Genomic DNA, 24,434 nt, shown 5'->3' with positions numbered 1-24,434 from the left:
CGGACGAAGAACGAAGCGATCTATTGTGAATGGGTGCACACAGCGCGCGATTTTTGAATTCAAAAGATTACGTTTAGTTGTACATAAGAATAGGTATCAAAATAATTATTTCTATCATGCCAAACGATATATGTTGGATTCAAATAAATAACTTGGTGGCTCTAAGGAGTTGAATAGAGAAACAGCAAATATTCGTTACTTAAAGTTTAATATTACCCTAAGTCACAATTCAAATTACATAGTGAGCCTTTATCTTGAAATCAAAACTGAAAACCTCTCATTTGTATAACAAGTTCAAAGCCTAACGAACGTGTCGTGCTACAAAATTACTAGTTTTATTCCCAACTCCTGCAAAATCGTCAGTGTTTTGCAAAAATGTTGAAAAAATTCGTGGAAGTGAACGCCGAGTGCGCTCCCTCGAACAATCCCTATGAGATTCGTACCTTTCTGGGCAACGAAACGTCGCCGGAATGGAAGGCGGAGAACTGTCCGCCCCGCGAACGCGTGTGTAAAAAAAAGGCTCCCAACTCCACGATCTCCCAAGTGTTAACCATCGAGGATGAGCTGCGTCGCATCCACCAGAAGGCGGAGGAGTCCCGCTTTATAAGGCCTTATAAAAAGAAATGTGCCCTCTACGACGAGTACACCATGTGTATTATACCTCAACGAACTCCTGCGGAGCTAAAGACCCACGCCGAGATGCGTGAGCGTCTGCTGGCCGCACGCAAGGACTTTGGACTCGTCGAGCACGATGCCAGGGTCGATAGGACCTGTCCCAAAGATCTCGTCGTCCTCAACAGTCCTATGGACATGGGAGAGGAGGAACAACAGGCCGAGGAGGGCGAGGAAGAGGAGGAGGGCGAGGTCAAGCCACAACTAGCCACTCCCGAATGCAGTTCTGATATGATAATTATACCGGACAAACGCATGGTATGTTTAGCTTATAAACAATTACAACATATGTATATTTCTGCTACGTTATCGAAAATTACCATCATTCATTCAAATGATCTTGGAATTTTTAAATTGAAAAATGTTCATAATAAGCAGTGCTGGTTTATTGACCCTTTAATAAATCAAAGCGAATTTGATTTACAACTAAAATACTTAAATAAAATCGAAGTCCTAGGTACTATTAAGGTAAAATGAACTCATTGTTTCCGATTTAAATCTAAAATCTTAAGTACTTTTATAACGAAACGTTGTGTTGATCATAAATAACAGACGACTACACTGTGGCATTAAAGTTTAGACTATTTTTATCCTAGTTTACTTTGGGGTTGTTACTCAATCAATTCGATGTCATCGATATCGGCGTAAATACTTCCCGGTGGCAGTTCCGGAAGACTGACTGCCCCGGGATCCGCTTGCCCATCTCCTCCGGTCGTCGCCAGCGACAGGGTGTGGTAAGCTCCAGAAACAGCCTGTTGCTGCATGTGCACGCCCAATTGGGAGATGATTTCCAATGCCTGTATATCCGAGTTCATCAGAGCGAATTGATGGATAATGGCTAGATGCGGAAAAACACCATTTAGAAGAGTACTGGTACCAGCGTTTATCTGATCATCTCGGTTTTCCTGGTCGCCCTGTTTTTCTCCTTCTACATCTTCTGGTGTGCTAAATGGTGAGGACATCACTGTGGGCTCACAGGTTACCAGTTCCACTTCATCATCCTCCTCTGGGTGATCAGACATCACACTGTTTTCGCTGGAGAGATTGACAAAATCTGGTAGAAGAGCTCCTTTTGTGACTGCTTCGCCTGGATTGTCCAGCTCCCGTTGCATAAAGTTCGGCAGTGCATGCTTGAACTCTACAATAATGTCTTCGACGGGCAAATCCTGGTTCAAGGGATTCTCGCCCTGGTAACCCAATTCATCAGCCTCGTACTTGTACTTGTTGCGGAATCGGCTTAGCCATCGATAGGAAGGTCTAAAAGAGGGCAGGTTCAGGACAGCGGCCATCCGGATGGCGGTTTCCTTCAGTTTTTGGTTCCTTATGCTGATGTTCAAGTGCATTTGGATGCACCTTTCCACCCACTCGTGTAGAAGGAAACTGATGGCACTCATCTCAAACTTGCGACGCTTGCGCGTCATCTCTTCGATTATAATGGAGGCATCTGCTTCGCTTAAGGTGGCCAACTGCTGGAGCAGATCCTTTTTCTTATCCAAGATTCTACGTATTTGGGTGGCGCAACAGTGGAACATCTTGGCCAGACTGTTCCTCGAGATGTTGGTCTCTTCATAGTAACGGATCACGGCAATCTTTTCGTAGAAAGTTAGGATGTTACGCTCATTGCGACGGGATTTGATCTAATATATGTATGTATAGACGAGAATAATTCGCACAATATTAGCATTGAATATAAAATAGCCATTTAATAACATAATAGATATCTTATAATTATCAAGGCTATATCGCGATGACAGTTTACATGTACAAGTTTTACTGGGCGGATGAGTAATTTGTTATCTCAGTGACTTTCATAAAAATATAAATTGTAAAACAGGGTTATGTCCATATACATATGTCTTATTGAATACCTTGTGCACTCGAATGAGTTCTAAAAAATTTGTATGCAATAAAAGATATTATTGCTCTATATGAGCATCGTTAACAAATATTTAAACATTCTACATATTTAAACGTAATAATTTGGCAGTACACTGAAAACAGAGGCCTCTACAAGCTATAATATTAGGCGCAACTAAAGGATTAACAAGAGAGAACGCTATTATCGAGTTCCCCGACTATCTGATACCCGTTACTCAGCTAGTGGAAGGGAGAAGGAGAGTCTTAAACACAATTTTTGGCGGTTTGTAGGCGTTATAGTGGGCGTGGCAGAAAGTTTTTTGGCAAATCGATAGAAATTTACAAGACCAATATAAAAATGAAAAAATATCAAAACATTTTTCAAAAGTTTGGGCGTAGCAGCTTTGGGCGGTTTGAGGGCGTTAGAGTGGGCGTGGCAAAAAGTTTTTTGGTAAATCTATAGAAAATTACAAGACTAATACAAAAATGAAAAAATTTCAAAACATTTTTCAAAAGTGTGGGCGTGGCAGTTTTGGGCGGTTTGTGGGCGTTAGAGTGGGCGTGGCAACATGAATCGACAAACTTGCGCTGCTTCTATGTCTCTGGAGTCTGTATGCTTTATCTCAACTTTCTAGCTTTTGTAGTTCCTGAGATCTCGACGTTCATACGGACGGACAGACGGACATGGCCAGATCGACTCGGCTATTGATCCTGATCAAAAATATATATACTTTATATGGTCGGAAACACTTCCTTCTGCCTGTTACATACCTTTCAACGAATCTAGTATACCCTTTTACTCTACGAGTAACGGGTATAAAAATGTACGCTTCGATCATGAAAAGGGTGTGCATGTTAAGGTCCTCGATTGCTAGCAACGGTGTTCAAGGGTAAATGAATGTACGATACTCGTCTGTATATAAACATATGTACATACATACATACATATGTATGTATATGCTTGAAAACAAAAGTATTGGTGCAACTGCCGCGTGTCCACTCGAGGCACGTTATAAAATCCACCCTCAGAGGGTCGCTTAAAGGCCAAGTTAACAGACATATCTGGCTTTCCCTTGCGACAACTTACCCCTTTGTTGTTGCTGTTGTTGCTGCGCCGCATCGTTGTTGTTGGCAAGGCGGCAATAGCAGCCATTTCAGTACTAGTTAGTGAATTTCAACCAGGTTTCTGCTCTCTTCTTCCTTCTCCTTTTCCTTCTTCACTTCTTTTCCGATAAATGCGCAGCAGCTTCTTGCGCTCTTATGGCTGTAGTCGTACCGCTCTCGCGCCGCTAAGATCATGCGTCAGAGAGGGATGGCCGATGGGCGCGTGTGCGTGTGTTTGCGTGGAGACTCCTTTTTTAAGCTGTCATAGAGAATTTGTAAGAAAACAGAAATTAAAGCATTATTAATACTGTCGATGCAAATGGCTAAGCGTTTATTAGTCACTTTTTTCATGAGTGTTGGCACGGCACGTTCTCAAATTCGCTTTGCCTCTGTATTAGCTTTTGTTGTTGCGCCTCTGACATTTTCACAATTACTGAGTAATAACACACTTGTGTGCCCTGTTTCTGTTTCTTGGTTCCGCTCTTCGTTTCTCTGTCCCATGTGTGTGTGTGCGTTCAGTGCGCGCTCCGTATGAAATAAAAACGGTTCACTATGCTCAGTCCCTTTTGAATGGTGTTTGTTGTTGTAGCAACACAAACGACACTTGCAGCTGTTACTTTAGCACAGTGCAGGTCAAGATACTAGGGGCTATCAGTGAATTTGAAGAACTAGGCAAAGGCTAAGATCAATTGATTGTTGGAAAAGATAAGGACTGATTCTGATACAATAAATATAGCATATAATGCCCTATTCCTTATATTAATAACAAACGCTGTTTTCAACTGCGGACAGTAATAATACATTTAGAAATCACAACAAAATGGTGATCATAATGTATTTGCTGACCTTATATTGTATATGTATTTATACATATCTGCACCAAAAGAGTATTACTCTCTATTTGCCCGCTGCTGTGTGCGTTGTTGGTCTATTGCATTGGCAGTGGGCATAGTATGCAAAAGCAGTGCGGTTGCAGTCGCTTCGCTTTTGTGTCATTTGCGTTTCGCCGCGTTTGTTGTTTGCTATGGGGGAGGAAAAGCGCGTGGGCGATGCCAGCCCCTCGGCAAGGCTATATGCTGGGTTACCGATTAAAATCCGATTCCTAGTCGGATTGCTCGCTGCAAAATCTCGCTCTATCTTGGCTAATTACCCTATGCGTCGCAGATAAGGGCCTGTCTACTTTTACTCTTTCAACGATTCGTTTGGTACTCGAAGTGATATGAACTCGCTCCAATGTGTTAAGGGCATAGCCAGCTTCTTATCAATAGCCTAAAAGCGATTTCGGTTCAGATTGTGTTACACCTGGACAAAAGGAAATTTCTTTACAGTTCGGGATATACGGTTCTATTTGACCTAATTGACTAAAGTATAGTTTACTGCATACCACGCCCCTGTATTTACAGACAATCTCTTTTTTTCTTAGTCGTCAGACCGATGTTACCTAAAAACATTGGCTGCACCTTGCAAATACCAAATGTAATATGAGTTTAAAGCCATCTCCAAGGTTGTTTTTGCAGCCTCAGCATCTTCGATGAAAAGAGCTGCAGAAAAGTGGATTACTTCAGCAGTTTCTATAGCCAATTCCTATTTCTCTTTCTTCGATTGTGGTCTTTTAATGAAATTAATAACCACACATGGTTATGATCTTATATTTAACAGTCTTCTAATTACATTTTAAGAATATTCGTGGTGGCGTTATTTTTACATAAGCTTTTAGGTAACTCAACAAGAACATGTCCTTTGGTTCCTAATACAAAATATTATTTTATCAATGAATATAGTATAAGCACTTATCTTCTCAGAATACTGTTCTTTATTTAAAGAACAAGACGTTGTAATTAAGTGGACATCCCAGCACACTTCTTTGGCGAATGATCTTGTGCCAGGTGCGTGGAGTACCCGGAACATAAAGAGCCCCATCGTAACCCCACCTAGTTTGGCATTTTGCCAGCAAGCTTGCCCATGGAAAGAGGGTTGCGCTGTTGGAATTGTAACCGACTTGTACTGTTGGCAACTGCGCCTTGGTATTGGTGTTAGTATTGGTATTGACGTGGTCGTATGCTATAACAGTGCGATACTGCGCCGCTCACCTGGTTCACCTGGTCGTCGATTTCGATGCCTGTAGTTTCTGTTGTTGCTGCAGCACGCTACTTACTAGATGACTTGTTTGTTCTGCAGCCGAGACAGCTTCGTATTTGCTCGGGGTCCGGGTTTCTGGTCTCGGGCTAGTCGGTTTTTTGGTCTGGTTGGGTTTTTGGCTTTTGGTCGACCGAACGAACGAGAGCGATAAGATTCCGTGATGTGGCACTAAGCGCTGTTCGTTGTTTACTGCTCTGTGCATGGGACGCCTCTGTTGTTTGGTGGCCGTCATCGTGGCCAGCCAGCCATAGAGGCACACTCACCAACACGGACGCACTGCGAGCCCATACACATATAGCACATGCCATCGTATACCGCATATAGCGCGGCGACATCATGTCGTTATAGTCAGTCTAGTTGGCATTTCGTGCTTACCTTATGCTGCTAACTAACTTCTTGATGAGCGCAAAAAACAGCGGAGGAGAAAAAACAGGCCTCCCGCAAATACCGTACCCTACCTTGCCATTCAACACCATACTGAAAAGCCATACCTAGACCAAGACCAAGACAAAGACCAACGGGGTGTCGGGCATCGGTGGCGTATGCGTGCTATTTTCAGCCGCATTAAAAGCTTATGGCCATGGCCAGGAAAACCGAGTCGCCGAGTGAAAGCACAGAGCTTGCACAGAGCCAAGCGCTGATAACTGGCCATATGTTACCCAACCCATCGCCAGGCAAGACTATTAATTCACTGACTATAAGTTCAATTTTTCAATTGGCTGGACATATCCTTACTATATTTGGGTTTTACTATGTCCTCCTTCTATTGACCACACACACAGACAGTTATTGGTTATATGTATGTATATTTTCAGCAAACTTCAGTTCTTTAATACAAATTTATTCCAAATGTAGGCACTGAGACTTACGTGACGGCTAACCATTTTATTTAAATATTAGATATAAGTGCACATATAATCCTCATGGCTAATTTCTAAATAATGGACTATGGAATTACTTATATAACCTTAAATAAATAATTATATAATTATACACCCTGCGCAGTTGGAGCTAAAGCGTCCCAAGAGCCGCATATACTTAAACGAGACTGAAGTTGGGCCCTTGGAGGAGCTCCCCTTTCCATCTTACAATCCGCGAGTCCTGCAAGAAGGCTTAGAAGGAGAAAACCTCAAGACCTACGACATCATTGAGGGCTGCAGTCCTCAGGACTTGTGGACCTGGAATGTCGGCTACCAGAAGAGAGAGGAACAGATGGATCAGGAATTTATTTCCGCCTCCCTGCCCAAATATGGTTTGTAGTTAGCGGGCGGATCTATTTTTTTCCGATAGTTTTGCATTCCTATTTAGGCTTATCCAAATTTTGCAGAAAACGACGGGGAACTTACGCTCTATAACATACCTCAACAGCTGGAGAAGACTTTTACTGCTGAGATTGTGTTTGGCAATCGGAACATCTATCCTGAACCAAAGAAGGAGCCTAACCGTTTGCAGTAAGTAATCCAAACCATAACAATATTTCTTTGCTAGTAATACTTAGTTACCAATAATGGCCGAAAAATAATTTATATCTCCCTCCCATTAAATCCAGGTACTATTATCGGCCTAGTGAAATCGGTGCTATTATAGTCGCTTTCGTAGAGACCTTTCGTTTGAATCCCGACTTCTGGACGGGATCTACTATGGATGGGATCCTAAAGCGCGGAGTGAAGTTGACCAAAAAGAGCGCCGACCTGAACTACAAGTCGGAGGTGAATGATTTCGATATTATCCAACAGGTGGCGGAAAGAGATGCCGCCGTTGAGATTAAAATACACTTTTCAGGACTTTTAAAAAACGAACCAAATATGTACAAAGCACTTTCGCTATTCTTCTCGAAATACAATGCCTGCATCTTTACGTCTCGGGATCTTTTCCTGTTGATCTGGAAGCGCTGCTTAAACTCCTACTATATCTTCGATCCCAATGGACGGGATGAAAACTGCGAACGGAATTTCGAGGAGGGGAAGTGCTCACTGATGGCCACTCGTTATACGGAGCACTTGGTCCATTTGATCACCAAGTTCAGCGATCTGCAGCCACAGGATGAGTTTAATATCTTTGAGATATCACTGACTCAGTATGGAAAACTTAAGGAGTTGCCTATTGATTCGGCGGAAAACGAGGAGTACCACAAACTTTGGGCGCCAGTCAATGAGAACTTTGCGGTAAAAACTGCGGCCACAGGTGGCATTCACCAACCAATCTCCGGAAATGAGAAGAACGCATCGCTGGTGGTGTCATTAATAGCTCTGATTTACTCGGAATTTGAGCTGGCCAAACTTTGGAAACCGGGCACCGTGGATGACATCATCAGGTATGGTGTGGCCTACTACAAAACCCTTCGGAAGAAGTTCCGCCTGGATGGCAAACGCTGGAAGAACAAGAAGCCCCATTTGAATGTGGTGGATTTGCCAGAAATGTTCCTCATGGGTGCATTTAAGGCCACCGTACGAAAGCATCCCTTCATGATCAATGGTCATGTGGCGGATTGCAGGAACTATTTGGAATCCCAGCTGACGATGGCACTGCACCAGTTGTTCAACATGCCCCAGTGGCCATCTGCCCTGCTTCAGATCGATAATTCAGTGATGGCTGTATGGCGAGACAGGGAGTTCTTCTATGTCTTTGATCCCTTCCGGCGGAATCGAACTGGTCTGGTGGTGGATCCCGATGACTATAGCATCAAGGGATTGGCCGTGGTGCAATTGCACGCTACCTTCGATTCCTTTGTCCGTGTGATCTATATGAATGCCCTCAAGATGCGAAGGGGTGGTAAGTTCTTTATCCATGGCATTCGGACTGGATGCATCCGACCGCTGCAGGTGATGACCCCGCAGACAAACAGGTTTCCGGGATTACAAATGGGTCTGCCCACATTCACAGATGAACCACCAATGCCAGAGCTTAAACAGAAAAAGAGTATTGAGAGTATACCGGAGGAGGATCGCTTCCCCACAGTCGATGAAAAGGAAATGGTGGAGGAGCTGATCAATATGATCATCAATAGTATTATTAAGGAACTGCCAGAACCACAACCCAAGAGACCACGTCTCTATAAGCCTGCCCAAAAGGTCCTCCTGCGTACGGATCAAGAGAATCTAAGGGCTCTGCGTCTAAAGATCAAGCGGGGCTATGAGCTTGGCCAGGAGGAGGAGGAGGACCTGAAGAGAGTGCTCACAGTGGAGGAGGAGGTGGCTCTCAAGAGCAACTTCAAGGCGTTGCCGGATGGCTCCTGGATCATCGTGGGAACCACTCAACTGCCCCAGTTGGACGAGGAGATGGCTAAGCTAGGAGGTCTCCTGGCTGGCTTGGTAGCCATGGCTGTCTCAGCGAAGTACAAGCTGTCCACCTGGAATTCTGAACTAATTGAGTTTAGCTTGGAATCTGCAAACAGCTTTGGAGATGATTACCAGAACTACGAATCCATATTGGGCTGCCTATTGGCCAAGAAACTACCGGATATTTCCATCGGCGAGAGCAACTTCAGTTTGGAGGTGAAGAAAGTGGTTAAGTCCTCGGTTATGGTTCCCCTTCGCCAGGTACTTGTGGATCTACTGGTGGACAATAATAGGCTGCTCCTCGTTTGTCCACGTTTTTCCTGTGTAATCTTTAAGCGTTACAACTTTGTCTACATGTTCATTGGGTTCCCCTGCAGCGTAATTGGATATAGGAAGGGTGGATCCGGTCCAGCTTGTCTCCTTCGATTTGTGGAACTAGATGCATTGATCAAGCGCATTGAATTCGGCTGCAATCCCCAGGGTTGTTCGGTTATGAACTTCATTGTGGCATGTATCCAAATGGTAGATAATAATCTTCATGGACGCTTTAGACCTTGGAGAAAGGAGGATGATGATAAGGAAGTGAAGCAGGAGACGGCTAGGCAGAAGAAACTGCGCGAGCAAAGACTGGAGAAGATGCGCTACATCGACGAGGAGCTCCAAAAGGAGAACGAGCGCATACAGATGTTCCTCAAGGCCAAACAGGAGCACATGGACCGCAAGGCTGGAAAAAAACGTAAGTGCCACTATTTATACAAAATAGTGTGCTATGTTTTTTGCAGATCCTTGTTTAAAAGGAATTTATTACTAATGTTCCATATTTGTGTTACCTTTCAGCCGAGTACAGGGACATTGGCATCGACGAGGGCGAAGGCGAGGAGGGCGACGAGGAGGAGGACATAATGGGTGATGGAGAGGGCGAAGAGGAAGGCGAAGGCGAGGAGGAGGTGGAACTGAAGCACCGACCAGGCAAGAAGTTACCCAAGGAACTTCGTCGGGCATACAAGCCGCGTCCCATAATGTTTGGCTACAGAATGCGCGAGAAGGACTGCAACTTTAAGATCCAGGGCAGCCTGGCACTCGAGGGACGCGACGAGGGTTCATTCAAGACCATCAAGCCGTGCTACTTCGCCTCCGCTCTGGCCATCATCAGTTGCTCCTTGCGTCCCTTGAACCAATGGAACTCCTACCGCATCGATAGGGTAATCAATAATGCCAAGACCATTTCCAAGGGTGTCTGCGAATTGGAATCAGTATTCGAACGGGTTGTCCGCCACGTTACCATTGATGATTACGAGTTTGACATCTGGATCCGTTGCTTTGAGCCGGCTGGCATGTGGACCCCTAGCCCGATGAAGAAACCGGATACTCCGGAAGTGGGCCTTATGATCTTCAAGAAGAAGTTCGGCAAGCTGTTGAACCTGCGTAAATATATGATTATCTTCACGCCCAATGGAAGTTACGCCATCTACCACGACGAGTTCTTCCACGTCTTTGATCCCTATGGCAGTATGGAGAAGCCTGGACAGGATGAGGAACAAGAGGACGAAGGCGATGAGGAGGGCGGCAAAAATAAGAAGCGATGCCCCAAGGGACCTAAGAGGTGGCCCGAAAGAAACACTGCCTCCTGGGTTCTCCTCTATGATGTTGATTCGCTGCTCAAGTACATCGACGAACGAAGTGCCGTGAAGAACTGGAAGGAGAAGAACCAGTACAAGTTCTTTGTGGTTGATATCCTTTCCCACAAGAAGGCCGCTCCCAATGCCAGAATTCTTCAGCTGCTCACGGATCTCTCGATCCCAATGACATGTACAAATAAGCAGTATGGTAGACCGGAATACGAGATCTGTGCCACCAATGAATCGCTCGGATGGCTGGAACTGGAGAATTGCCTGCCCGTGTGGAGCAGATTGAATCGAAGGAATACGGCGGGCAAGTATCGCAACCTGCCTATCAGCAAGATTAAGAAGTTCGACATCGAGATCGAGGGTCGTCTATGGTCCCTATGGGGCAATCTCCATCCAGAGGCTCCTGTCTTCGAGGACGACGTTAGGGGTCGTCAGTATCTGGGCTGCTATGTGATGGCCTGCTGTGCGGCCAGCGTTTACCGGTTGATGGACTGGAGTCCACATCTACTGGACACCATTGTGGTCAGCGGAAGCACCTATTTCAAGGAGAGCATTGATCAGATCAGTAAGGAGGACTACGAATTCTCACTGGAGAACCTCAACATCGACTGCTCTATGGACACCATCAACTTTGTGGTGCACATAGAACATGTGTGCTATGGGAAACTGTACCGGGTCCCCACATTCAATCGAATGAATCTATCCGAGGCCCTTATCTACTTCTTCAGTCACTATCAGTTCGGAATTGTGAGTGTGCGAAAGCGGTCATTGGCCATTGGATTCTGCCCCAGCCACGATGGCGGATACTTTATGTACGACTGCCAGGAGAAGGATCACCCACTGTTCCCCAAGCAGCAAGGTGCTTCCTACATGCTGCGCACCCGGCATCTGCAGGTGCTCCTCTACTGCGTCGTGGTCACCCTAAATGTGCCATTCTATAACATTGACTTCAGCATCCACAAGGTAGAGATGCTGCGCGAAGGAGCCACCGTGGAGAACGAAGAGGAGGAGGGTGGCGAAGAGGGAGATGATTGACTGGATTTGGGATGAGAATCGTTTGGTATTCGTTGGGTCTGGAACATTTAATTCTTTTTTTACTAATAGTTTGGATACAATTTGTGGAAAGCATAAATAAAATATGAAATCTCTTTTTAAGAAGATCGAAAGTGGAATAATACAAATGCTTCACACGTGACTAATAGAGTTGCGACAGGATTTTCTAAAGCATATAGTTTACTTCAAATTCGAAATTGAATATGCTCTTTAAGAACTATGGTAAACATTTCTTCAAATCCGAAATTTAATATGCTCTTTAAGAACTAAGATAAACATTTAACAACAATTAGATGACGCATCGTCGTGTGAGTCGATGTCGTCATTGGGTGACTCAATTTTGTGTGACTTAATGCCGCAGACGACGCTGTTCTTCGGCCTGTTTATAGTAATAGCCATCGGAACGGAGTTCGTGGGCGGGCTCCGGTTCCAGAGGCTCTTGGGTCTCCACATCGGATGGAGCCATGGGCTGCTGGACATCCAGAACGTACGTTGCTTGCTGGTCCTCCTGTTCCGGCTGTTCCTGCGGTTGCTGGGGCTGCTGTTCCTGGGGCTCATCGTGCATCTGAATCTGCTGCATCTGCTCCTGGTATTGCTGGTAGGTCAGCTGCTGCTCAGAAACTGGTGCGGGAGGCAGGTAACGATGTGCGAGCTCTGGCTGTTGCTGGACCTTCTCCATCACTTCCATCTGGGGCATCATCACGGGTTCAACGGTCATCTCAACTGGAACGGGAACAGGTGCAGGTGCAGGTGGCAGGTAGCGAGAGGAGGGCATGGCTTCCTGCTGATCCACTGGAGCGGGAGGAGTGAGAAGACTGCTGGGCATGGGCTCCATCTGACCCTGTTCATTTGGACGCATGTACTCCACTTGCTCGGGCAGCTCTCGCAGCTCCTGTTGCTCGATGCTCATGGACACAGCGTGTTCCGGACGAGGAGGCGGAAGGTAGCTGGTGCTGGGCTGTAAGTGGGACACATCGGCGGCGGCCAGGCAGGCGCACAAAGCGAGAGTCAGGACGAAGGTTTTCTGAGAAGCAAAGAATTTATGAAGTATTTATAATGTAATAATGAACAATCAATACATAACAAGGATACATAATGTAAGGTTCAAAACTATCCAGCTATCCGCATTAGTTCGAAAGTAGATATTAATTCTTGATTCTGTTGTTTCATATCCTTTGTTATCCTCTTATGAAGTTTTAAAATCCTTGCCGGATACCTACCATCTTGTTGGATGTATGGCTGTGGAGCGTCTGATGTCGGAACAGATCGAAGTTATGATATTTATATGAGTACAGCCTCAGTGGAGACCTTCGCTGGGAATAGCCAATAAGTTAAGGTAGTGGGTTTCGAGGCGAGTTCCGTTATTTGATTTGTCGACGGTTTTGGGCTTTGATTTTCTTTAGTTTTGTCGCATCTCAACAAACAATTTGCCAAACAAACATTCGAATGGCTAAATATCCAAGTATTCCAGCTGAATCATCACCACTGCCGGCCGCCAAGCAAACCATAGCAATACGATCCCATCCGATTCAAGTCAAGCCTCAATTGGACTCAGTTTAAGCCACTTTTGTCTACTTCTGTACCCTTGCAGAGGGTAATGTGCTTATTAGTGCACACGAGGAAGCGATTCTATCTAAACAAATATTTGACAACATATTTTATGGTTAATGTAAAAACAAAAAAACTGCCTTTTTAACAGTACAATTATAATGGAAAACAGACTTTATTTTGGTTTCCAATTTATAATTATTATTGACTTATTGACAATATAAGTAAATAAAATTAAATAATACAAATGATTGTATTAATTATTATTATTAATAAAGAATCCATATATCCATATCTAGGTTGTAAGACTCACACAACTCCATACAATTATTAATATATTAATATACATTATAAAAAAAGGTATTTAAACGTTACGGTGCCAAAAAAACATATTCTCCATTTTTAGGTCTTCTCCTCTCTTTATTTCTGTCCTCACCTGCTGACAGGTGCCACTTGACGGGGCGTTTGACAATCTCAATTGGGCTCAAGAGCTCCGGCTCGAGGCGTATAAACTGGAGTACGCTTGGTCTGGGAATCCAAGGTTCCCCGAATTCGCTTTTCACTCTGTGAGTTTTGCACGTACCCTCCTGACCTTCTTCTTCGGATTTCACGGTCAATGGATAGATTGTCCAACCCCGGGCGAACATGGTTGCCTATCTCCAAAGGGGCCGGACCGGAAAAGCAAAAATAGGAACTTCAGCTTAAATAGGTTGTTTCCTTTTAAAATAGGGTACATTTGTCTATACAAATTTTTGTTTATCCAGTTTTTAATATTATTACAATTAGCTTTTAGCTCGGCATATTTTTTGAACCAATGCTCTTCGTATGGGTCATTTTTGCGCCTTATGCCAATTTTTATTTTGTAATTTACATTTTCTTATATGCTATATTATAGATCTTTTTTAATCCAGTTGTCAGGTTTTTTAAAGTCCGTCTGGATGTGTACATAATATTTTATTTTCACACTGTTTACATTCCCATTTATGGGAACAAAACCAAAAAACTTTAAGCAATTTTATATATTTATTTCGGTAGCGCTTTTATAAATTGTCTTGTAGGTCTCAAAGAGCTTAGACTTAAATGTACGAGTGCATTCGTTGTGGTCATCAAAGAAACAGTTTGAGTCCACGAATTGGCGACAAATTCACATTCGGCAGAAAGAATTATGTTGAGGGAGCTTCGAGCTGGTGTAACTTCTGCAGCGAGTTGACCTTCTTTATAAAGAGCAAGATAGATTGTACTCTGGATTTGATTGAGTCGGCATCAACTTCTCGCAAAAGTTTGGATATTCGAAACTCACAGGGCGACAGTATGGCTAAGCGACAGAAAAATTGGGCCGTGGAGGCCGTGGATCCTCCGAAAAACGGGGCATCCTTCACTATACTGCCCAACAGGAATGGGTATTTGAATCGGTCTCTTCAGATTCCGCGTGATAATGATGCCCGGCCACCTGTTACACCACTTAACGTTTCTTTAAATTCTAGTACTCGACCCCAGACTGATAAGCGGATCCTAGGCCACTCAAGCCCAGTAAAGAAAACGAAAAAAGCTGAAATGGTGCCGCGAGCTGCAAGATCTCCAAAAGTTAAAGGTATTGAACTCTTACGATCTACGCCACCCAAGCATCTGAGTCTAGATCCGGATCGTCACTTGTCGCCAGTTAACCCGTATAAGATGAACCAAAAGCATCGCGATGAACGACATCAAAAATCAGGCACATCCAACAGAAAAGTAAAAAGCTCAGAACTGTATATGGGATATTCTGGTCCGGGTTTTACCCTCAAGGATATCAAGAAGCTGCAGCGTCACTTTGCTGCCGACGATTCCGAGCCGGGGACTTCAAGGCAAGGCAGCCATGTTCAGAGCATACCAAGGAGTGAGGGGAGAGTTTTAAATTCTAGCCACATTACTTTTCAAAAGAAACTCATCGAGAAGCGGCGACAAATGAGGAAGTTGGCCTCAATGCGAACGAGGCTTAATGTGAAATATCAGACGACTCTAAAGGAACTGGATGACCTGGAGAGCAGGAACCATCGATCGCCAACAGGACGAAGTAAGCGACAGAGTGGTGGAGCTCACATCACATTATCACGACTAGGGTCGAAAATGCAAATCGGAAAAAGAATGGAAGAAAGCAGGAAGTTGCTCAAGGAGGGAAATCTTGAAACCCTACTAAAAGCTCTAGGCGAAGATAATTTACCATTTCTGAACGGAACGAACTTGGTTAAAGATCAGGAATCGCTGGAGAGTCTGACAACGGAAACGGAAATGGAAAGTGTTGCTGAAACCGTTCCTAATAGCGATTTCGGCTCGGAAACGGAAACTCATATAGATAGCACCTCATCCGCGGCTTGTAAATCTGTGAGGACGAGGAGTATTTATATACCCTTGCCCCGACAGCTGAGAAACCCCTTGGCATCCTCCGCCAAAGTGGGATACTACATGCCTTCTGCCTATCATCCCAAGGATTATATTCAACAATCGCAGCCTTTGGCCACGTCTCCCAGACTTTGCACCCTAGTGTCCTCGGCACAACGGGCACTCTGCACTCGCATCGTCAACGATCCCTTGGATATAGTAAGGCTAATCCGAAGTATGGACGAATCGACGGAAGTCTCGCTGAACGCGCCCAGAGCTCAGTTCTCCACCATAGCTTGTGCGGAAACGGAACTGCTGCGTTTGATCGAGAAGAAACCCTATGTGACCAGGATGGGAAGAGCCAAGGAACTTGATGTTTCCCGATCACCAGTCCGTTGTCCCGATCACGACTGTCAGCGGCTGTGCTTTGTCTCGGATTTTAATATCCACATGCTGCTTGACCATCGTTCTCTAACCATGGAGCGGATTAAGGTAAGGCATACCAAGACCTTTTTCTTGGACACCAACATGACGATGCTGGACAAAGCCAAGTGTCACATGGCTTATATGGTGCGGGACAAGGTTATCGACACCCATGGCGAGGATTTGAACGATCTGTTCCCCGTGATGGTAATGAGTGGCCGCACCCACTGGTCGAAGACTCTCGGTCATGCGGAACTTCGTGCTACGGGAGTTCTTAGTCGGCAAACACCCACTTCCGATATAGAGATCTTTGTTATCTGGCTGACTGGATTTATACCTCGCGATATAAAACCACTGGCTACCATTTCGCTCTGGTCCACTCTGGGTCCCCAGATGGCCGATTGCGTTAGCGTTAACACTAGTTATGTCTACGATATCCGAGCACCCACCGATGTGGGCCAAATCGCCCGCAGTCGGTGCTCCATGATACTGCCCATGAGCATGATCACAAAAATGACCAATAATGCGCGCAGATTCCTGGCCGTTCAGGTGCAGGTTTATTAAATTGTTTAGTACTGACCAAATAGGTTTTAATAAAATGCCACTTTTGTACAAAAGTGAAACCTACATCTTTTTAAAAATTGATTTATGTTGCTTTTAAGGGGCAGTGTACTTGATTCCTAAATCATATCATATCAATAGCATGTGACTATTTTAGATAATTATACATAGAAATTGTAATCTTTTCAAACAGCAATTTAGAGTTGCTATTAAATCTGTAGAAAACATTGCATACTTCTAGGCTTTGCATTGGTTCTCCTCTATACTGCCGGTGCCTATCACGGACGTCGATATGACTCAACCAATAATACAAATTGGATTACGCTTGGTGAAAAATTTATAGCAGGTGGAGACGGTTGTTGGGGAAACTCAAGAGCCCCCGCTAGAGACAAACTCATTCGAAGCTTTCAAGGATCACCTGTCTGAACTAATCGACTTAAAGATGGAAATTTAAGGGACAGAAGGTATTGACAACACTATCAACTTATTTATGGAAAACCTGAAAGAAAAACCTCCTGCCTTCTCGGAAAGGAATTTGCAAGAACATTCGTATCCAACAGGTCTGCAGAAGGCTATCGAATCGGCTTCATAAAGTGCTGACTCACAGAAAACAGCACCAGATAGAAAACCTCTTAAAGAACATGGGTACCGACTCCTCCTCAAAATTCTCTCTGTGGAGAGTCACAAAAAGGATAAAGTCTTAGGCACATCACAGGACAAAGCAGAAGTGTTTGCAGGGAACTTTGAGCAAAGATTTAGGCCGCTTGCATTTGTTCATGGAAATCATTACCATCTGTTTGAGCAGTCTCTCGAAACGCCTGCAGATCCTGTGACTCGCGACGAACTGAAACTACTTCTTTCCTTGTTGAAGCCAAAAAAAGGCCCTTGTCATGAAAAATCCAACAGAGGTAGGCTCGTATAGGTCGATCAGCCTCCTCCATTCGCTTGTTAAGGTGATGGAAAGTGTGATTCTCAACAGAATTCATGACGTTGAGCCTGTATTATTGGCGATACCTGACTTTCAATTCGGATTCTGGACCCAACATTGTACACCCGAGCAACTGCATGAAGTTTTCAGTTTTTCGCTAGAATCCTTAGAAAGGAAAGAGTATGCAGTAGCAGGTTTTCCGGACATTCAACAAGCCTTTGATAGAGTGTGCGATTCTGGACTCTTACATTAAGCTAAGCAAATATTAACACCTCAGCTATTCCAGCTTGTAATGAGCCTTTTGCTAGGACGTACTTTTTGTGTGATGACTGGTGGATGCACCTCTTCCGTTAAAGCCATCAAAGCTGGATTACCTTAAGGAAGTGTGTTAGGCCGCACTCTATTCTCAATCTTCTGCGCGGGGATGCTCATCAAGACGGCAGCCTCTGGACTAGATCGCAAACACTAGATCGCAAAGATGTGCTGATTGCGACTTATGCTGACGACACCGCAGTTCTGACAAAGAGTAACAGCATTACCGAGGCTTTGGATGCACTGTAAGAGTACCTGGACGCATTTCATCAATGCAAACATCACTTTCACAAACCGAATAAGTAGTTGCCGCGATGTCTCACTTAAATGAAGACATCTTACAAGTACCTCTGAGTGAGTTTAGATAGGAGCTTACCCAACTGATCCAGTCTACTGTTGTATGCATATATCCTATGGTAGCATATTCTTTGTTAAGGCTTGAGCAGTGCCAATATTGTGGGAGAAAAATGAAGTGGTCCGGGGGCCTCTCGACGAGCAAGCAGAGCTGGTGGCATTGTTAATATTCACCACCTCCCGGATTTGCATATTGACCTCACTCAGTTCTTCAAAATGGGGTTTGAATGGGTTTTGTGTTGATATTGTGAGCAAGTAGACGTAAGCGTTGCAGCTTTTAAACGGCGTAGCTTGCAAAAAGAGCCAGAAAAGGTAGAAGATCTGTCGAGATTCTTGAAGAGTTTATACATCTAGCCTGACAATACCATGATTACTACGAAAACAAAGGCTGATATTGTTAATAAAGGGTTGTAAGAGTGGATTCACCCGTAGCCAGAATTCGGTAGTACCCTTGTGCAATGACTTCTTGTATCATTTTACCTCTAGTGCAGCATCGTGGGTTCTCCACCATGCATGTTTGGCATTGTAATCACCACCATCAACAAATTTGTTGTCTAACGCAGCACACATTGATTCGAAGTTACTGTCCATCTTTCTGCTGGAGGTAGATACATATACAGCAGCTACAGTGATGGTCCCAACCGATGTTTCCATGTACACGATCGCTGTATACCTGTCATTACTAGATATAGAAGGCTGAGGGCTGTGACTCATTCGATATTTTACGATGACTGCAGAATCACCTCTACAGTTACCAGATATCCTAGAAGGTAGATGAGCTGACCAACTCGCATGTTTGTTATTATGGCAAGCATTACGTCTAGAAATAACCGAAGCTCTTCAGAGCCCCTTGTTAATCCACGAGTTTGGTTGGATGGCTTCGAAATACGTGTAATATGAACCGTAACCAGTTCTCTGAAAGCTTTATCGGCCTCTACAGTTTAATGCTTATGCTTAAATAGTTTGTCTATTCTCGAATTAATGGACCGAATGGAGCTGTCTATCATATGAATTTATCGTTAGGGCTGTTGTTAGACGTTGGTATATTTCCAGGTGCGTCGAGGTTAAATGCCTCAGCTTCTGCAGGATTGTAAGTCAATGGTAGCCTAGTCCTTGGTTTTATTTTTCTCTGATCTGACAAGGCCGCCTTTGCCTGTTGAGATATGATCACCACCTCAATTTACACACAGGCATTTATCGCTTGTGCACAAATCAGACATTGTCATATAGAGCACCCTAAACTTGCCTTTAATGGTGTAATATTTCGCTATAGTTCTTATAGTGTCCAAAAAATTGGCCACATTGACATTGTAGGAACTCTTTTCTATGTATAGCACGCTTAACCGTGACTCTTTATCTGCCTAGTGAAGTTAACTTAAGAGCCTTAAGAGAAATATGTATATCGATATTAAAATAGCACAATATTTGTTTAGTATTAAAATTTATTGTTGCTTCATTATCATGCTCGCTCACCTGAATGTATTCCCAGTCAGCTTTTTTAATGCTTGTTATATTTCTAAACTAGGGATATTAGCACGAATTAAACCAAATCACTGCCCTAAAGGGTTCTATTCTTTAAGTTTTTGATGCCAGAATTGACAATTTAACTTTTTTAGTTCTTGTACAGCTGTCCGGAAAGCATTGAAGGATTTAAAAAAGGGTTTTGCACGTAAAAACTTAATATTAAACCACGTTTAATTTTTTCCCTAAGTTTATCCCTTGCTTTTTCTGTCTGTTATAAGACAAGGCAAGCCAATATCACTCTTATTAGTTGACAAGAGATATTTTACTTTTTGTGTGTCAACTCTTTAAAGGAAAACAAAAATTTTGATCTATCAAAATTATCTCGGCCCTAAATTGTCTGTTCAAAAGGGAATTTGCCATATTTTTTTTTTCAATCCCAAGACCATGTCATCTCAGTTTCGTGAGAAGCGCGGAATAGCTAGCAGTGGCAATAATGAACTGCCCACCATGGATCCCACGGAAAGTGACTTTGCTCTGGAGCTGAAGCCAGCACCCAAACAGACCTGCATTCCGGAGCACCAGCGCCAGAGATTGGCCAGCTCGGACACCAGGTGAGTTTAGGTTTGAAAGAAAAATCTAAAACCGAATAGTCCTCTCGGAAAAGGCAATTTAATTCGAGGTATATAACACGTAGAAGGAACAGTTTCGACCCTATAAAGTAAATATGTATATCTTTAATCGGGATCACTAGCTGCGGAATGCAGGTTCGAGAGATGTCCTTAGATAAGACTTTTAGAAAATGTTTTGATTTTTTTACTTTTTATTTATGTTGTTAATTATTATAGTTATGCCAAAAACATGTAAATAGTTTTTCTTGACTACCAAATTTTAAAAAATCTTCCCAGCCATCCCACTAGCTGAGTAACGGGTATCAGATAGTCGAGGAAATCGACTCTAGCGTTCACTTGTGTTTCCGACTGATAAATTGCCTAGTAATAATATTATTTATTATAAGTTAAATGTATGAAGATTAAATCACTTTGCTTGCTTATATGAATAATTTTAGAACATTTTCTACAATTTTATAACACTCTCTATACCTTTTAGCGTTTACCAGCGTGAGAGCGTGTTTGATATTCCGGACAAGTCCTGGTCAGTCCTGTATTTTGGATCCGGCAAGGGCAGACCCTCGAATTAACTGTAATAGAAAGTCATACTTATTATATATAAGACTGCTGTTTCCCATCTCAACATTCCGTTTAGCACCACTTTAAATCGAATGTCTGCAACCGCCTGGCCCACTGATTGACTCCTTCACCACCACATCCATCCATCAGTCATCCATCAGATGTCGCGAAATGTTATATAAAATTGAAATTCGCCTTCGTGCCAGTGCATATTTTATCTTTTTATGTGGGTTTTCCTTGGGATGGCTGCAATTGATGATCGTGTTTCTGGCGATTCTGGTTCGTACGATTGTGATTAATGGAGACGGCGTCATTGAGCGCGATCTGCGGCGCTCCAGAGATACTATACTACATGATATTTGCACAAAGATCGCAGAACGATCCATGATATCATTCAAGATTGCTCTTCAGAAGTGTCAAACGAGCATTTCTATTTAAAGCGGAAATAATGGCTTAATGAGGCAAATGACGCGATACTGACACATCTGACAGTTTCTAAATACGTGTGAGCTTTAGGAAATGGATGCCCAATTTATGCAATCGTGTCAAAGTTATGATGAATTTTTAAATGGTTGTTGTATGAAATGCTAATCTCTCAATAAATAATCTATCATAGCGTTGATAATAATAAACATTTTTTAGGGGAACTTCCCCAAGGTTTAAGCCATGTAAGATGTTTTGAAATATTCATTGATTACAGTTAGCTCTTTAATTAAATAATAGTCTTAGCAATATTAAGCAGAAGTTGATTAACCCGTTGGCCGCATGGTTAAGTTAAATTAAAAATACTTTTAAGCTTGGGATTTCAGGCTCAACTGACCTTTTGTGTTTCCTCGTCCATTAATTTATGGTCTGTCTGCGTTTGAAAATAGCTCCGAAAATAGCTTTCTTTTAAGCGTGCCAAAATCTGTTTGTCTGCTCGTTAGCATATCTGCATGCTGAATATTTGGCACTGCTTGCAGATGGGTGGATACAAAGATTCTGAACCGCGTGACAGCTAAAATCATCAAAAGCGAGTAATCTAGATACATAAATATAATATTTAGATAAGGATACGTTGTTATTTAGCTTTCCAAGTGGGTTAGAAAAACAACCCACTAATAAGTAAAGTATATGTTATTTTGTAATAATATCAAATGACTTTGTAAGATATTAAAGTTGTCCGCTAATCAGACAGTGCAAATAAATGCAGACGGGCCAAAGAAATGTCGCATTTCCGCTAAAAATTTTTGTTTGCTTGCTGCATTTTTCCCTATTGCAAACTACAATTTATATATGTGCTGAATATGGCAGTGACATCAGTTGGCACTCGGCTCTAACAAGAACACATTAATACCTTTCGAGTAAAAAGTGAGATCACCTTGGCCAAATCTATTTATTCGGCGTGTGAAAGTTCCGAACTGTTTACTAACAGTTTATTTGGCCTAATTCCTGGGAGTTCCTTCCAAATGTGTTCACACCAAGACCATGTAAATAAGTAATACATACATTACCCGTTCACTTGCCACATTATGTGTTTGCTACTATGTTCTAATTGAAATGGACCACGAATTGCTGGTCTCCGAATGTGGCATGCCGCAAACTTCAAAGTTTCGATTTCCTTTGGCCGATTCTGATTGATGCTTATGATTGATGGTGTCGCACTCGGTTTTTGTTTATTTTTGTCATTCCTTTTTTCCACCAATTTGATACAATTGAACTTTGTCGTGTGTCCACACAGAATTCTTTCCATACATTATGCCTAGTTTGCTTAAAATGTATGGGCAAGCTCAAAGTCCAAAAAACAAAAGTCGCCTGTGTTTTCATTTCCTCGTTTTATTCTCCTTAGCATTTTTGGACGTCTCATGTTTTTCTTTCTTCATATGTAGTAAAATCTCACATTTCCATAAGGCAAACACGAGCATAAGCATAAAGTTGTATGTATGTGCTCAAGAATTGGCGGAGCAATCGAAGCAGCAACTTGCACTTGCCAGTTGCAACAATCTGAGCGGTAAGTATACCTTATCCCATTTGCTTTGTTATTATGATAAGCATGAAAACCTATTTCAAATTGAATTAAATTTCTATTACTCTATTTCTCCAGTATTTCTTCAATCAAGAAGGTTTGAAAATCTTGAACAGGATTTCTTTCCAGTGTATTTTGATGGGGTAAGGAGGGTAAACAGAGTGCAGGGAGTTTCTTTGCTCTGGCCAAATTTTGCCTTACTTGCTGTGGCCGTAAATGCAGCCGCTTTCGAGGGGCCAAGAGGAGGGTAAGCTGTGGGCGGTGGGTGGTGAATGGAATACTGGTATCTGTCATTGACATGGATGGTCGTCGTGCTTCGTGCCTGCAGCTTAAATGCGTTTTGCATAATTTTAAAGCCTCTTTAAAGCGAAATGCAATTACGGGCTGCGATTTTGTGACCGAAACTATTTTGCGATCTTCCTCTTCGTTTTCCTATTTATTTTTTTGGAACAAATTGAATTTCACTCTTCGCTTCACCTCGGTGGGGGGTGGATGGGGGAATAGCCAGGGTTTTCATTTCCCATGCGTCGTATACGTGTTATTTGCGAACTCGCAAAGCGCAAACCATTTTGATCAATTTCTATGCAATTACTTTCTGCCAATTAAAGGGAAATTGATTAATTAGCCTTAGCCAGTGTGGATGAAATATGCTTATTGAATTATTGCTGATGCCCGGGAAAAGGTTTATGGAACATGTCTGGCGTTAGTATTCATTTCATTTTATTTTTCACAAATTAAATTCTCAATGAGAGCCAAAACTAATATGCCAAACACAATTTTCACATTATTCATAGCTGAGAAAAATGTAGAAGTGATTTAGGTAGCTTAGATGATTCAGAGAAAGCTGTATATTTAGTAAAGCTGAGTCAGTTAACTAGCAAAAGAAAAAAATTATTATAACTTGTTTCTTTTTGTACAAATTTGTGGTAATGACGCACCCCGAACTTGAACTTTATGTCAAGTGACAGTAATTGAAGTGTCTTCATTTTGTTTCCAAAATTTGGGTCAATTCATGCTAAAATTCATGGAATGCACACAAGTGAATAATTCGAATAGTTTTAATTACCCGTTGTGTACTGTACAGACTCGGGTTAAAATTATTCTTTATTACAGGTTGCATAACTTTATAAAGAATTATGAATATTCATAGAACCAGATTGCCGTCTGAGTGTAAAGATTTTGAAATCGATTAGTTAAAAGCGAATAAGAAAATCAACCTTATGAAAAACGCCAGACAATGTGGCTCTTGGAACTGGTGGCCACGCATAGTTCTTGGGCGACTGGCTTGGATCAATTCTACTGAGAAAAATATTATATTATATTATTTAGATTGGGATAATAATTAAAGCCTAGTTTGGTAAAATCATAACCATATCCCCCGTAAGAACTAACATTGTTCCCGTAATAATATATACACATTCTACTAAAACTTAGTAGGAAATAAAAAGCTTTTATAATTATTTTATTGAGTACAAATATTTAATTATTTTTATTTGATTAATATTTGTATTTTATGACAATACAAAAATAAAGTAAACAGTAAAAGGAGTTATTCATATAGTA

The 24,434-nt window shown here is 42.6% G+C and overlaps 5 protein-coding genes across 9 annotated transcripts; 3 read left to right on the top strand and 2 right to left on the bottom strand.

Annotated features, from left to right (window-relative positions):
• Window positions 1–283: 283 nt before the first annotated feature.
• Window positions 284–11,836, top strand: LOC120449340. Of its 2 annotated transcripts, XM_039631745.1 has the most exons (5): window positions 284–930; window positions 6,778–7,024; window positions 7,100–7,223; window positions 7,322–9,786; window positions 9,888–11,836. In XM_039631745.1, the coding sequence occupies exons 1-5, from the start codon at window positions 376–378 to the stop codon at window positions 11,711–11,713; spliced, it is 5,217 nt and encodes a 1,738-aa protein (XP_039487679.1). In that variant the 5' UTR covers window positions 284–375; the 3' UTR covers window positions 11,714–11,836. The 2 variants fall into 2 exon arrangements, with proteins under 2 accessions (XP_039487679.1, XP_039487680.1); XM_039631746.2 differs by lacking the exon at window positions 284–930 and having other exon boundaries at window positions 6,824–7,024; window positions 7,081–7,223.
• Window positions 1,037–5,967, bottom strand: LOC120449344. Of its 2 annotated transcripts, none has more exons than XM_039631753.2 (3): window positions 5,724–5,967; window positions 3,617–3,892; window positions 1,037–2,309 (listed from the first exon to the last, which is right to left on the bottom strand). In XM_039631753.2, exons 2-3 carry the CDS (start codon window positions 3,680–3,682, stop codon window positions 1,284–1,286), a joined length of 1,092 nt encoding a protein of 363 aa, XP_039487687.1. In that variant the 5' UTR covers window positions 3,683–3,892; window positions 5,724–5,967; the 3' UTR covers window positions 1,037–1,283. The 2 variants fall into 2 exon arrangements, with proteins under 2 accessions (XP_039487687.1, XP_039487685.1); XM_039631751.1 differs by lacking the exon at window positions 5,724–5,967 and adding an exon at window positions 3,976–4,134.
• Window positions 11,837–11,918: 82 nt separating the features above from the next.
• LOC120449345 (activating signal cointegrator 1 complex subunit 2 homolog) lies at window positions 11,919–21,755 on the bottom strand. Of its 2 annotated transcripts, none has more exons than XM_039631754.1 (2): window positions 21,687–21,755; window positions 11,919–12,755 (listed from the first exon to the last, which is right to left on the bottom strand). In XM_039631754.1, the coding sequence occupies exons 1-2, from the start codon at window positions 21,705–21,707 to the stop codon at window positions 12,081–12,083; spliced, it is 696 nt and encodes a 231-aa protein (XP_039487688.1). In that variant the 5' UTR covers window positions 21,708–21,755; the 3' UTR covers window positions 11,919–12,080. The 2 variants fall into 2 exon arrangements, with proteins under 2 accessions (XP_039487688.1, XP_039487689.1); XM_039631755.1 differs by lacking the exon at window positions 21,687–21,755 and adding an exon at window positions 12,811–12,930.
• On the top strand, window positions 14,228–16,689 carry LOC120449343. Its single transcript, XM_039631750.2, has one exon. It carries the CDS (start codon window positions 14,360–14,362, stop codon window positions 16,622–16,624), a length of 2,265 nt encoding a protein of 754 aa, XP_039487684.1. The 5' UTR covers window positions 14,228–14,359; the 3' UTR covers window positions 16,625–16,689.
• Window positions 19,984–21,076, top strand: LOC120449346. Of its 2 annotated transcripts, XM_039631756.1 has the most exons (3): window positions 19,986–20,290; window positions 20,787–20,879; window positions 20,943–21,076. In XM_039631756.1, exons 1-2 carry the CDS (start codon window positions 20,124–20,126, stop codon window positions 20,875–20,877), a joined length of 258 nt encoding a protein of 85 aa, XP_039487690.1. In that variant the 5' UTR covers window positions 19,986–20,123; the 3' UTR covers window positions 20,878–20,879; window positions 20,943–21,076. The 2 variants fall into 2 exon arrangements, with proteins under 2 accessions (XP_039487691.1, XP_039487690.1); XM_039631757.2 differs by having other exon boundaries at window positions 19,984–20,290; window positions 20,787–21,076.
• Window positions 21,756–24,434: the final 2,679 nt, after the last annotated feature.

The sequence above is a fragment of the Drosophila santomea genome, chromosome 3L (genome assembly GCF_016746245.2).
Source record: "Drosophila santomea strain STO CAGO 1482 chromosome 3L, Prin_Dsan_1.1, whole genome shotgun sequence".
Classification (NCBI taxonomy): Eukaryota; Metazoa; Arthropoda; class Insecta; order Diptera; family Drosophilidae; genus Drosophila; species Drosophila santomea.
The sequence above is the reverse complement of the archived record's forward strand: the minus strand, read 5'-3'. Positions and strand labels throughout refer to the sequence as shown.